Source organism: Stegostoma tigrinum, chromosome X (assembly GCF_030684315.1).
Source record: "Stegostoma tigrinum isolate sSteTig4 chromosome X, sSteTig4.hap1, whole genome shotgun sequence".
Taxonomy (NCBI): Eukaryota; Metazoa; Chordata; class Chondrichthyes; order Orectolobiformes; family Stegostomatidae; genus Stegostoma; species Stegostoma tigrinum.
In genome coordinates this window covers 4085644-4098326 of record NC_081404.1, presented here as the reverse complement: position 1 = coordinate 4098326, position 12683 = coordinate 4085644, and the positions used below count along the sequence as shown (strand labels likewise).

At 47.5% G+C, this 12683-nt stretch overlaps 1 protein-coding gene across 2 annotated transcripts in view; it reads right to left on the bottom strand.

The window, feature by feature from the left end:
• The window catches only part of LOC125448263 (activin receptor type-1B-like), a 49159-nt gene extending 37684 nt beyond the window's left edge, over positions 1–11475 (bottom strand). Inside the window, exon 1 of one of the 2 annotated variants that reach the window (XM_048523418.2) lies at positions 11223–11475. In XM_048523418.2, the coding sequence (XP_048379375.1) occupies positions 11223–11388 (166 nt within the window). In that variant the 5' untranslated portion in view covers positions 11389–11475. The remainder of the gene's footprint in view (positions 1–11222) is intronic. The other variant, XM_048523419.2, reaches the window with a different exon arrangement.
• Positions 11476–12683: the final 1208 nt, after the last annotated feature.

Sequence of the window (12683 nt, the reverse complement as noted above, 5' to 3'; positions counted from 1 at the left end):
CAAATGGAATGGCTGCACAGGGTATTGGTGAAGCCACTTCTGAAAACCTGGTGCAATTCCGGTCTCCCTGCTACAGGGAGGATGTTGTGAAACTTGAAAAGTGTTCAGAAAAGATTTACAAGGATGTTGCTGGGGTTGGAGGGTTTGAGCTACAGGGAGAGGTTGAATGGACTGGGGTTATTCTCCCTGGAGCATCAGAGGCTGAGGGGTGACCTTATGGAGGTTTAAGCTCATAAAGGAGCATAGATAGAGTGAATAGCCAAGGTCTTTTGCCCAGGGTGGGATAAGTCCAAAACTAGAGAGCAAAAATTTAAGGTGAGAGGGGAAAGATTTAAAAAGGGACCAAAGGGATAACTTTTTCACACAGAGGGTGTTGTATGTATGGAATGAGCTGCCAGAGGAAGTGGTGGAGGCTGGTACAGTTACAGCATTTAAAAGGCATCTGGGTGGGCACATGAATAGGAAGGGTTTAGAGGGATATGGCCCAATGCTGGCAAACGGGGCTATATTAATTTAGGATACCTAGTCAGCATGGACAAGTTGGACCGATGGGTCTGTTTCTGGGCTGTACATCCCTATGCCTCCGAGGACAGTAAGACCACTGCCAGCCTGCAGTCGGTGGCACTGAATGGGGAAAGAGAGAGATACCAACTCATTTCAGCAACAATTTCTACTCAAACTGCTACCCATCTTCCACACAGAACACAAGTTGATTTGCCCACCATTCCTCATTCACATCCCCCAAATGGTCAATCCTGTCTCCCGAGATTGTCCTCTCTGGTTCTAGACTCCCCAACCAGGAATAACCTCCTCCCTGCACCTCGTCTGTCCAGCCCTGACAAAAATAACTTACACATTTCATTCAGATTCCCTCTCTTCCTTCTACACTCTAGTGAAGACAGGCCCAGTCAAACTAATGTCTCCTTGTAGCAGAGCCCTGTCATCCCCAGTGAACCTTCGCTGCACTCTCTCTATGGTAAGGCAATCCTCCCTTAGGTAGGGAGACCAGAACTGCACGCAGTACTCCAGGTGTGGTCTTACCAAAGCCCTGGAAAACTGCAGTAAGACATTCCGACTTCTGAACTCTAATCCTCTCACAATGAAAACCAACACACCATTTGCCTTTCTACTTACATGGACTAACAGACAAGGACGCCCAGATCTCTTTGTATATCTGCATTTCCCCAACAGGTCACTATTTACATAATACTCTTCCTTTCTGGTTTTCACACCAAAGCGTGGAACTTCACATTTGAATTGCAAATGGAGAAACAGGACAGATACTGGAGTACTCTGAACATCTCCGGTCGCTAGAGACACTGGAGAGGCTGCAACATCAATTAAACCATAAATCAACAGCGTACCCCTGACTAGAAAAACCTGAACTGAGTAAGGGGTTTGGGGAAGGAGAGAGCAAACAGAAGGTTGACCTGAGAGAGGGAAACTAACAATTATGATAGGGTACATGTGCAGGCGTGTGTCAAACAGCACAGAAGGCAAATGGGATGTTGGCTTTCCTAGTGAGGGGATGCAAGTACAGGAGCAGGATGGCTTGCTGCAATTATATGTGGCCTCATCAAGGCCCTACCTGGAATATTGTGTACTCTGGGTCTCCTTACTTGAGAAAGGATGTAATGACAGTGGAGGAGGAGGGGGGGGGTGGTGAGGGGAAGATGCAGAGGAGGTACGCAGGGTTGATTCTGGAGACGAGAGGCTTATAAGGAGTGATCAAGTAGACTGGGGCTGTGCACATTGGAATTGAGAAGAATGAAGGGGGATCTTATAGAAACACTTAAATTATGAAGAGAAAAAATAAGGTAGAAGCAGGGAGGCTGTTTCCACGAGCGGGTGAGACTAGATCTGGGGGCATAGCCTCAAAATAAGGAGAAGCAGATTTAGGGCTGAGTTAAGGAGGAACTTCTTCACCCAAAGGGTTGGTGCAGAGCTGGATGAACACAGCAGGCCAAGCAGCATCAGAGGAGCAGGAAGGCTGACGTTTCGGGTGTAGACCCTTCTTCACAAAAGGGTCTTCTTCTGAAAGGGGGGGGGGGGGTCTAGGCCCGAAACGTCAGCCTTCCTGCTCGGCCTGCTGTGTTCATCCAGCTCTGCACCTTGTTATCCAAGAAAAGATCAGCCATGAGCTTATTGAATAACAGAACAGGCTCAATGGGCCAAATGGTCTACTCCTGCTCTGATTTCTTACGAGCTCCTTAACGAAGGAAGGATATTCTGGCAACGGAGGCAGTACAAAGGTTTACCAGACTGATTCCTGATGCATGAAGAGAGATTGGATTAGTTAGGACTGCATTGACGGAGTTTAGGAGAACAAGGGGGTGGTGGGGAAGGTGGTGGAATCTCAATAGTAACCTATAAAATTCCAACAGGACTAGATATGGTCAAAGCAGGAACGATGTTCCCGACAACTGGAATAGTACGGAGTTGACTATTTAAGACTGAGATGAGGAGAAATGTCTTCACTCAGAGCGGGGTGCCTGTGGAATTCTCTGCCATGGAAAGTGGTTGAGGCCCAAACATTGAATGTTTTCAAGAAGGAGTTCTTGATAGTTCTTAGGGCTGAAGAGACCAAAGGGTATGGGGGAGAAAGCAAGGATAAAGGGACTGGAGTTGGATGATCAGACACAATCACATTGAATGATGGAGCAGGGTTGAAGGGCTGAATGGCCTACTCCCAATAGATGGAGAGATGGGGAAAGGATACCTAAACCAGGCACCCCAGCATTAACATTATCAATAAAACCAACAGGGAACAAAGAGGAAATGCCTTCAGGGGCGATGAAAACCATGGAATGGTTGCGGTAAATAAGATGAATACACCCGCACACAGAGAAGAAAGGGGAAATACACAGTCACAGGCAGATGAAGTGGAGGGAAGGAGTTGTTCTTCATTCTGTCACGGCACATGGGTGTCACTGAATGGGCCCAGCATTTATTGCCCGTCCCTAGTTGCCCCTTGAGAAGGTGGGGATGAGCTGCCTTCTTGAACTGCTGCAGTCCATGTGCTGTATGTAGACCCACGATGCCCTTGGGGAGGGAATTCCAGGATTTTGACCCAGCGACAGTGAAGGAACGGCGATATATTTCCAAGTCAGGATGGTGAGTGGCTTGGAGGGGAACTTGCAGGGGGTGGTGTTCCTGCGTATCTGCTGCCCTTGTCCTTCTAGATGGAAGTGGTCGTGGGTTTGGAAGGTGCTGCCTGAGGATCTTTGGTGAATTTCTGCAGTGAGTCTTGTAGATGGTACACACTGCTGCTACTGAGTGTCGGTGGTCGAGGGAGTGGGATGTTTGTGGATGCGGTGCCAATCAAGCGGGAGCTGCGTTGTCCTGGATGGTGTTGAGCTTCTTGAGTGTTGTTGGGACTGCCCCCATCCAGGCAAGTGGGGAGTATTCCATCACACTCCTGATTTGTGGCTTGTAGATGGTGGACAGATTTTAGGATGTCAGGAGGTGAGTTACTTGCTGTTGAATTCCTCCTTGTGTCAGCTTTTGTAGCCAATATATTTACATGACAAGTCCAGTTGAGTTTCTGGTCAATGGTACCCAAGAATGTTTATAACAGTGGTAATGCCATTGAATGTCAAGGGGCAGTGATTAGATTCTCTTATTGGAGAGGGTCATTGCCTGGCATTCATGTGGCAGGGGTGTCACTTGCTGCTTGTCAGTCCTCATATAGCACCAAAAACACCGGCACAAACCTGTCGGGCTGAATGGCCCGTTTCTGCACTGCACGTTCTCCAAAATGCCACACTAGAATGGCAAGATAAAGTGCACTGCTACACAACATACAGTCTAAACCTGTAGCTGGCAGTGGCATCACTGAACCACTTAAACCATCTGCTCCACAATGCATTTTGAGCAGCTAACATCATTCTTACAAGAGAATTCGCAAATTACCTGTGCCAACACTGAAGACACTCAGTTACTTCCCTGTTAGCCCTCGGCCAGCCCTGGCATGTTAGCACCTCATCGCTTGATGCACCAGGCCGTGGCCTTCTACTTCACTCTTATCGAGAGAGTAGTGGGTAAATAGAGTGCGCTACTCTTGCCTGCTGAGTGAGAGACTAATTTTTAAACCGTTCCCCTCGCCCAGAAAAAGAAAGGCTAAATGGTGAGCAGTCAGGAACCTTCACCCTGTTTTCTTCTGCTCTTCGCCACCTCATATCGTTCATTTCAGATTCCCCGCAACCCCCACCATTTCACTTTGGCAACGAGAGCAATCCTCCCACTTTTCCCCATCACACAAATGCCATCTGTGGGAGCTTTTGACATCCAGAGGCCAAGCCAAGGTGGCACCTCGGACAGTGGAGCACTCCCTCAGGTGGGCAAGAGGGCCACGTATCACAACAAGGGGTTAAACCTAACTGACGTGAGAGAGAGACAGGAGACAAAGCATCAACCGATGCCCACTGATCTTGCAGCCTTGTGAAACAAAAAAAAGCAAAGTGGAGAACTGGATGAACACAGCAGGCCAAGTAGCATCAGAGGAGCAGGAAGGCTGATGTTTCAGGCCTGGGCCCTTCTTCAGACAAACGCTTTTCCATTGGGGATGATCTGGTTCAGTGGGCACGTACTAAGAAAGGTGATGCGGCTGTAGTACCTGGTTTGCTTCAGGACACGGCCGAGCAGTTTCAAAGCCAAAGAGATTACGAGAGAGTTGCAGCGGGAGAGAGACCCCCTGAGGTTTGTCCAGAGGGAGGAGAGTAACTTCCTCAGCTTAGGGCATCCCTAGAAGAGGCTTCGCAGTGGGGTTAAAATTGTATCAGAGACAGTAGGAACTGCAGATGCTGGAGAATCCGAGATAACAAAATACTGCAAACAAGTTGTTTTAGATTGTCACGAGTGTTGCACAAACAGCCCACTGACTTTTTTTTGATTCATTCATGGGATAAGGACATCACTGGCTAGGCCCGCATTTATTGTCCATCCCTCTTTAAGAGTCAACTACCGTAGAGTCACATGTAAGCCAGGCCAACTCAGGACGGCCCTAAAGGACATCAGTGAACCAGATGGATTTTTCCAACAATAGATTCATGGGTCAGCATTAGGCTGTCAATTCCAGAATTTTATTGAAATCAAATTCCACCATCTGCTATGGTGGAATTTGAACCCAGAACATGTGGCATTAACAGTCCAGCCATAGGCCAACACCTCCCTGATTGGAGGGCAACCATAGACTATCACAGTGCACCACCTGGGGGAGCCGGGTATCAGACTGCTATCAGTTCCTTTGTGCTTGCAGACCATTATGAAGGCTGTTGTATACACAAGCAAAAAAAAATGCCCTTGACTGGTATTGTACCCGGTCTATTGGATTTAACCGGCTCAAACAATATCCCGATCCCATTTCAGCTCCAACCACACCCCCACCCCCATTTTGCAAACATTCATCTTCAGTCACCGCACACAATGTCAGTGATCAAAAGCCTACTGCTCCTCTCCATCCATGCCCCTAACACCTCCAATCTGTTAGCTGCTATCTCAGTTGGCGTCGACCATCACCAACCCCTCCCCAGTCTCCCGTCTCCCCCCGACATTGAGAACCCAGAAGACCTGAGCACAAAAATCTAGGCCAACACTCCGCGAGAGTGCTGCACTGTCAAAATTTGTTTTTTAAAAAAAAAGAGGAAGTTGAGATCCACTCCAGGACAGCAGGGGTGCCCGGCCAATATTCAGACCCCTCAAAAAATTTAACCACTTGAAAAAGGAGCAAATCAGAATCATTGGGTACTCAGTTTTGTGGGAGCTTGCTGTGTATCATTTCGCTCCTGTGTCACCCACATGACAGCAGTGTTGGCATTTTAAAAGGGATATCCTATTGGCTGCAGAGTGAAGGCACTCACTATTTTAATTGGCTTGTAAATTCTGGCCAATTTCCCTTTCTCACTGACAAATTCAACAGGGAGAACGCTAACTTATGACAACAACTCTTCACTCGACCAGAAGGAGACTAGATCCCCATGCCTCAGAGCTGCCTGCAAGGCAATATTCGCCCAGCCCATTCCCTATGGATAGCAGGAAATTTGAATTGTGCTCCCACACCTCACACAAACCGACATATTTTGGCTCTTCTCGCCATTCAAAACTAAAACCTGAACACAGACAAGGTCCCCGTTGCAGGTCAGCGAATCACAGTTTAGATCATTAACGAGGAAGGACTTTTCCCCACAAATGACTCATTGACTACATCCCCATTAACTGTGGCGCAATGGCCAGCATACTCACTTCTGAATCAGAGGGCTCCTGGTTCAACACCCCCTCCAGGAGATCAGAGCACAAACAAAAATAAAATTAACACAAGATAGACGTTTCTGAGCGCCATTAACCCTCTGCATAAATCAGAGATGGATTTTAAAAAGAGCTTTCGGTATTATTCCAGTAACTATTCTCCTAGAACTTAGAAGTTTAAGGGGTGATCTGATTGGAAATGACAGGATAGATAAATAGAACTGGGGGCATTGTCCGAGAATGAGGCCCAGACTATTCAGCAGAGATGTTAGGACGAACTTCTACACACAAAGAGTGGGAGAGGTTTGGAACTCTTTTTCACAAGTGGCAGTTGTCAGAGTTAAATCTGCGACACATTCACTCATTAGGCAAAAATCTATGGACGTTTTGCACCCACCAACAGTTCTCCTCAAATGGTACTAAAACGACAGATTATCACAGGTCAATATCACAGTCCCCACAAGGGATCCTACTGCTCACACCTGGCTGTCATATTTTCAACATCCCAACATGACGACTCTCTCTCAAAAAGCAACTTGTCAGTTTAGAAAGCTCTGAAAGGCACTACAAAAATGCAGATCTTCTCTCATAATTTCTTTATCACTGCACGCAGGGCATTTTACAAAAGAGAGGAACTGGTTAATTTTTTTTTAATACCACCCTTTCAGCTATCGGCAATTCCTGGACAACATGACGCTGGCTATTCCAGCATGTCTCCTTTTCAAAGTAGGTATCAACAGATTTGAAATTATATTTTAAAAAAAGGGGGGTGGGGGCAGAGAGTCTCAATAAACAGGAGGTATATTTCAGCTGAAGCAGCAAGCATTGAAACACAATCTCTCAGTACCGTACATGCCATGGCTGAACTTAGCTACACTGAAAATCAGATAACACAATCTTGTCACCTAGGATTTCAGCAGAGAATAATGGCACACAGATCAAGTGTTTTTAACTCAACATCTGCTTTGAACGGCACAGAAACACACCCGGCCAAACATTATTGCATCCTTGCAACCTCAGGCTCTCTGTCTCAAAATAGCACATCACACGAGGGAAGAAGGTACACTCAGCAGCTACAATGGCAGAAAAAATGCGGGGGCGAGTCAAGAGCAAAAGAAAATGATGAATGAAAGGGCCTGTTCTCCAACTCTAGTGCAGGTAATACACAGGGAAAAAATAGCCTTCCTTTTAAACCATAAGACATAGGTGTAGAAGTAAGGTCATTCGGCCCATCAAGTCCACTCTGCTATTTAATCATGGCTGATGGGCATTTCAACTCCATTTCCCTGCACTCTCCCCGTAGCCCTTAACTCCTTGTGAGATCAAGAATTTATCGATCCCTGCCTCAAAGACATTTAACGTCCCAGCCTCCACTGCGCTCCATGGCACTGAATTCCACAGGCCCACCACTCTCCGGCTGAAGAAATGTCGCCTCATTTCCATTTTAAATTTACGTGCTCTAATTCTAAGGCTGTGCCCACAGGCTTAAAGGGAAAATGAACTATAAAGATAGAGAGATCATGCTAAAACTATGCTATACCTGGAATACTGAACAGTTTTGTGCCCCTTATCCGAGGAAAGATAGACTGGCATTGGAGGCAGTGCAGGGAAGGCTCACTCAGCTGGTCCTGGGTATGGAGGGAGCGTCTTATGAGGAAAGGTTGAGCATGTACTCGTTGGGATTTAGAGAAATGACAGACCTTATTGAAACATACAAGGTTCTTAGGGGATGTGACAGGGGAGATATGGAGAGGTTGTTTCCCCTTGTGGGAGTGTCTCGGACCAGAGGGTGTAATCTCAGAATAAGGGATCACCCATTGAACACAGAGATGGGGAGGAGTTTCTTCTCTCAGAGGGGAGTGAATCTGTGGAATTCTTTACCACAGAGGGCTGTCGGGGCTGGGTCATTAAGTATATTCAAGGCTGAGATAAAGAGATTTCTAATGAGGAAGGGAATCGAGGGTTATGGCGAAAAGGCACGAAAGTGGAGCCGAGGATGATCGGATCAGCCATGAACTCATTGAATGGTGGAACAAATTGAATGGCCTCCTCCTGCTCCTGTGTTTTATCGTCCTAAACAATCACTGGATCCGAAATTCTTTCTCTCTCCCAGATGCTGCCAGAGCTGCTCGGTTTCTTCAGCGTTTTCTAATTTATTGCGATGAAAGCATAAAGTCAAGTTGACACTTAGAGCCAGAGTTTTACAGCACAGAAATAGACCCCTCGGTCCAACTCGTCCGTGCCAACCAGACGTCCGAGATAAAACTAGTCCCATCTGCCAGCATTTGGCCCATATCCCTCTAAATCCTTCCTATTCATATACACACCCAGATGCCTTTTAAATGCTGTAACTGTACCAGCCTCCACCACTTCCTCTGGCAGCTCATTCCATACACGCACCACCCTCTGTGTGAAAAAGTTACCCCTCAGATCCCTTTTAAATCTTTCCCCTCTCACCTTAAACCTATGGCCCTCTAGTTTTGAACTCCCCCACCCTGGGGAAAAGATCTTGCCTATTTACCCTATCCATGCCCCTCATGATTTTATAAACCTCTATAAGGTCACCCCTCAGCCTCCGATGCTCCAGGGAAAATAGCCCCGGCTTATTCAGCCTCTCCCTGTAGCTCAAACCCTCCAACGCTGGCAACATCCTTGAAAATCTTTTCTGAACCCTTTCTAGTTTCACAACATCTTTCCTAGAGCAGGGAGACCGGAATCGCACACAGCATTCCAAAAGTGAGTGAACCAACCGCCTGTACAGCTGTGACACGTCCTCCCAAACCCTATACTCAACACACCGACCAATAAGGGCAAGCTGCAACTTTGGAACAGCCGACCCAAAACTGAAAATGTGGCACCTTTCTTCCTTCTCATATCAGTATCGCCTCCTTCCCCGAAATAGCCCCAACAGAAAGACAACTGTAGCGTCATGCCTGGGGAGGCGATCATGTGTGTGTGTGTGCGCGTGTGCGAGAGTGTGCGTGCGCACCAGTCTCTGGACTAGATATTATTCAGCTACTCTGGGCTGGGTTTTTGCAAGTTTATCCTCATTTTGGTTGGCAAAGGATGACATGATGAATAGTTGGAGCCTCCAAAGGATAAAGAATCAGAGGAACCTCGGTGCTCCTGTTCCATAGGTAGGTAAGTTGGTGATGAAGACATAGGTGATACTTGTGTTTATTAGCAAAGGCATTGAATACAAGAACAGGGAGGTTATGATGGGGCTGTATATAATGTTAGTGAGACCAGAGCTGGTGTCCTGTGCGCAGTTCTGGCCACCACACCACAGGAAGGATGTGACTGTACTGGACGGGGTGCAGAGGAGATTCACCAGGATGTTTCCTGGAGCATTTCAGCAACGAAGAGAGGCTGGATCAGCGAGAGTTGTTTTCCCTGCAGCAGAGAAGGCAAGGGGGGGGGGGTGGAATTCCAATTGAGATGTACAAAGTTCTGCAGGTTATAAAGAGAGCAGAGAGGAAGAAACTTTTCCATTTAGCAGAGGGGTCAACGACCAGAAGACACAGTTTTGTGATCAGGACCAGGTATAGACAGAATTTGGAGGACTCCCCCCCCCACCCACCCAGGTGGTGGTGGGAATCTGGAACTCACTGCCTGAAAGGGCAGCAAGAGGCATGAATCCTCAAGACATTTAAGAATTATTTTCATGAGCACGTGAAATGCCGTAACAAGCAAGACTATGGGCCAACTGCTGGAAACTGGCAATAGAACTGATGGATGTTTGCTAACTGGCACAGACAGAATGGGCCGAAGGGACTCTTCCTATGCTCTGGCTCGCTGACGGCAAGACCATTAATAAAAGCTGAGTTCTTTGGTAACTTTGCTTTCTGAAACAAAAGGGGTGCTTTTATCCAGACAGCACTGTGGAAGCTCAGTACCCAGTGGCCAGGCTCCTAAACACCAATCACTGGAAGGAGGAGTGGGCACCTCCCAGGTAAAGTGTCAGGCACACAGAGGCACCTCGAAATCCAAAAAAAAACACAGTAAGTGGGAGCGATACAAGGTTTAAAAATACCAAGAAGATAAACAAATTACACTGATGCTCTTCAGTCTCACCCAGTCTGAGAGAAAGCAAGGGTCTCTCTCTCTCTCTCACACACACACACACACACACACACACACACACACACACACACACACAGAGACACAGACAGACAGGGAAAAGGTGGCGGGGGGGGGGGGGGGGAGAGAAAGAGATGTTCACGTTAGTACAGTACTGGCTGGAAGCCTCGCTTCTGATTTAGGGCCACCAATTAAAACACCTCGTAAGCTCATCAGATCCAGCGTGGAGAGAAAAAAACTAGCAACCTGTTTCTCTCTCTAATCCCCTCCCCCAACCTCCCCTTTCTCTGACAATAGACACAATGGCGGGGGGGGAATACGATTCCACACATCTTCCCCCCAACCAGACCAGATTTACACAGAACTAGAAGGGGGCGGGGAGAACAAAAAAGGGGGCATTCATTGTGATTGGGACGTCAGTGAGTAGTTCAGCAGGATCAAAGCCTCCTCGTAGAAATGAATACCCATCGTGTGTACAGAAAAGTAGAGGGGGGAAAAAAAGATGAATTATTAAAACGCGTAGCAGCCAGCCACAACGATTGAGGCAACGCTAGAGTACATGAAAATGGAAGCGGAATTGAACACGATAAAGGGAGAGAGAGAGAGAGCAACAAACGATCACACACACGCATTATGCGGGCGGTTGGTGAGGAAAACCAGGTCCAAATCCAAAGCAGTTTCACTGGCTTCTCTTATTTTTGGAAAATCTCTCGTGATCCCCAGCCTCTCGGCCCTTATGACTCTCCAATTCCGGGCGCCATGTTGCGAGAACAGAGATGTAAATAAAGATTTTGGATGCTTCATGTTTTTCTTTTCACCTCCCTCCCCACCCTCAAAAACAACCAAGAACCGGGCCCTCCCTTCCCGTCGCAAGCAGGTGAACTCCCGGGAGGACTTACCGGTCCCGGTGTGGATGTTCAGGAGCAGAAAGATCACATAGAACTGGTAGTTTTTAGCCATTCCTACAGCTTGCCATTGCCCGGGAGATACAGCGTGGGTGAAACTGACCAGAGGTGGGTTGAAATTAACCAGATACGGGACCGTCTCACAGAGCGAAATCCACATTCAGGAATCACTCCGCCTTCTCCCTGAGATGCATTCACAAAATAACCAGCCCCTGGGAGGGGCGGGGCCTTCCGCTTTGACCTTTCTTCCCCCCTCTCTCGCTGATATCGATACATTGTAACCCTTACGCCGCCGTTGCAGAGAGACAGCAACAGGACGTGCGTACACCTCTTCGTCTGCCTGACTTCCCCCCCCTTTCTGGTCTGCATGGCCCTGACACAAATCAAAACGCCCAGCAGACCCGGACTCTTGTAGCACAGTCGGCTTCAAGTCCCACCTTTCTCCAGAGATATCTCGGAACAGATTGATTAGGAAAATAGAAATGTAGACAGAGAGGAAGTAAGATTTCAGATGTTACGTAAACGACCTATCGGGACAAATAAACACCTTCCCTCCATCGTGTGTTCAAAGTTGGGGATGTTCTCAGCTCCAGGACATCTCTGCAGGAGTCCCTCAGGGTAGAGACCGAGCCCCAGGCATGGTCATCTTGCTTTATCAATGACCTTCCCTCCACCAGAAGTGGGGATCTTTGCTGATGTTGTGCCATGTTCAGCACCATTCACGACTCCTCAGATACTGAGCACTTCATGTTGACATACAACAGTATCCAGGCTTGGGCTGACAAGTGACAAGTAACATTCACAACACCCAAATGCCAGCAATGACCATCTCCAAAGAGACAGAATCTGACCACTGCCCCTTGACATTCAATACTGTTACCATCACTGAATGCCCCAACTGCCCACCATCTACAAGGCACAAGTCAGGAGTGTGATGGAATACTACTCACTTGCCTGGATGGGGGCAGCCCCAACAACACTCAAGAAATTCAAGAGTCATACTGGATTCAAAAAATTAACTCTGTTTCTCTCTTCACAGATGCTGCTAGGCCTGCTGAGTTTCTCCATTATTCTCTGTGTTTGTTTCAGATTTCCAGCATCTGAAGTGTTTTCCAAACATCTGTAGCTGGGTTGCGGTTGGAATTGTTGGTTGGTTCACTGAGATGACTGGTTTCTATGCAAACATTTTGTCTCCCTTCTAGCTGGCATTGTCAGTGCTGTTGTTCTGTCCCATTCTGAATTTATAAGTTCTGGTTTGTCATTGTGGGCAGCCTTGTTTCCAGTCTTGTACCATAGTAGTATGTAGATGGGGTCTATTTCAACGTCCAGGGTTCGATTCCACCCTCGGGCGACTGTCTGTGTGGAGTTTGCACATTCTCCCCATGTCTGCGTGGGTTCCCTCCGGGTGCTCCGGTTTTCTCCCACAGTCCAAAGATGTGCAGGCTAGGTTGATTG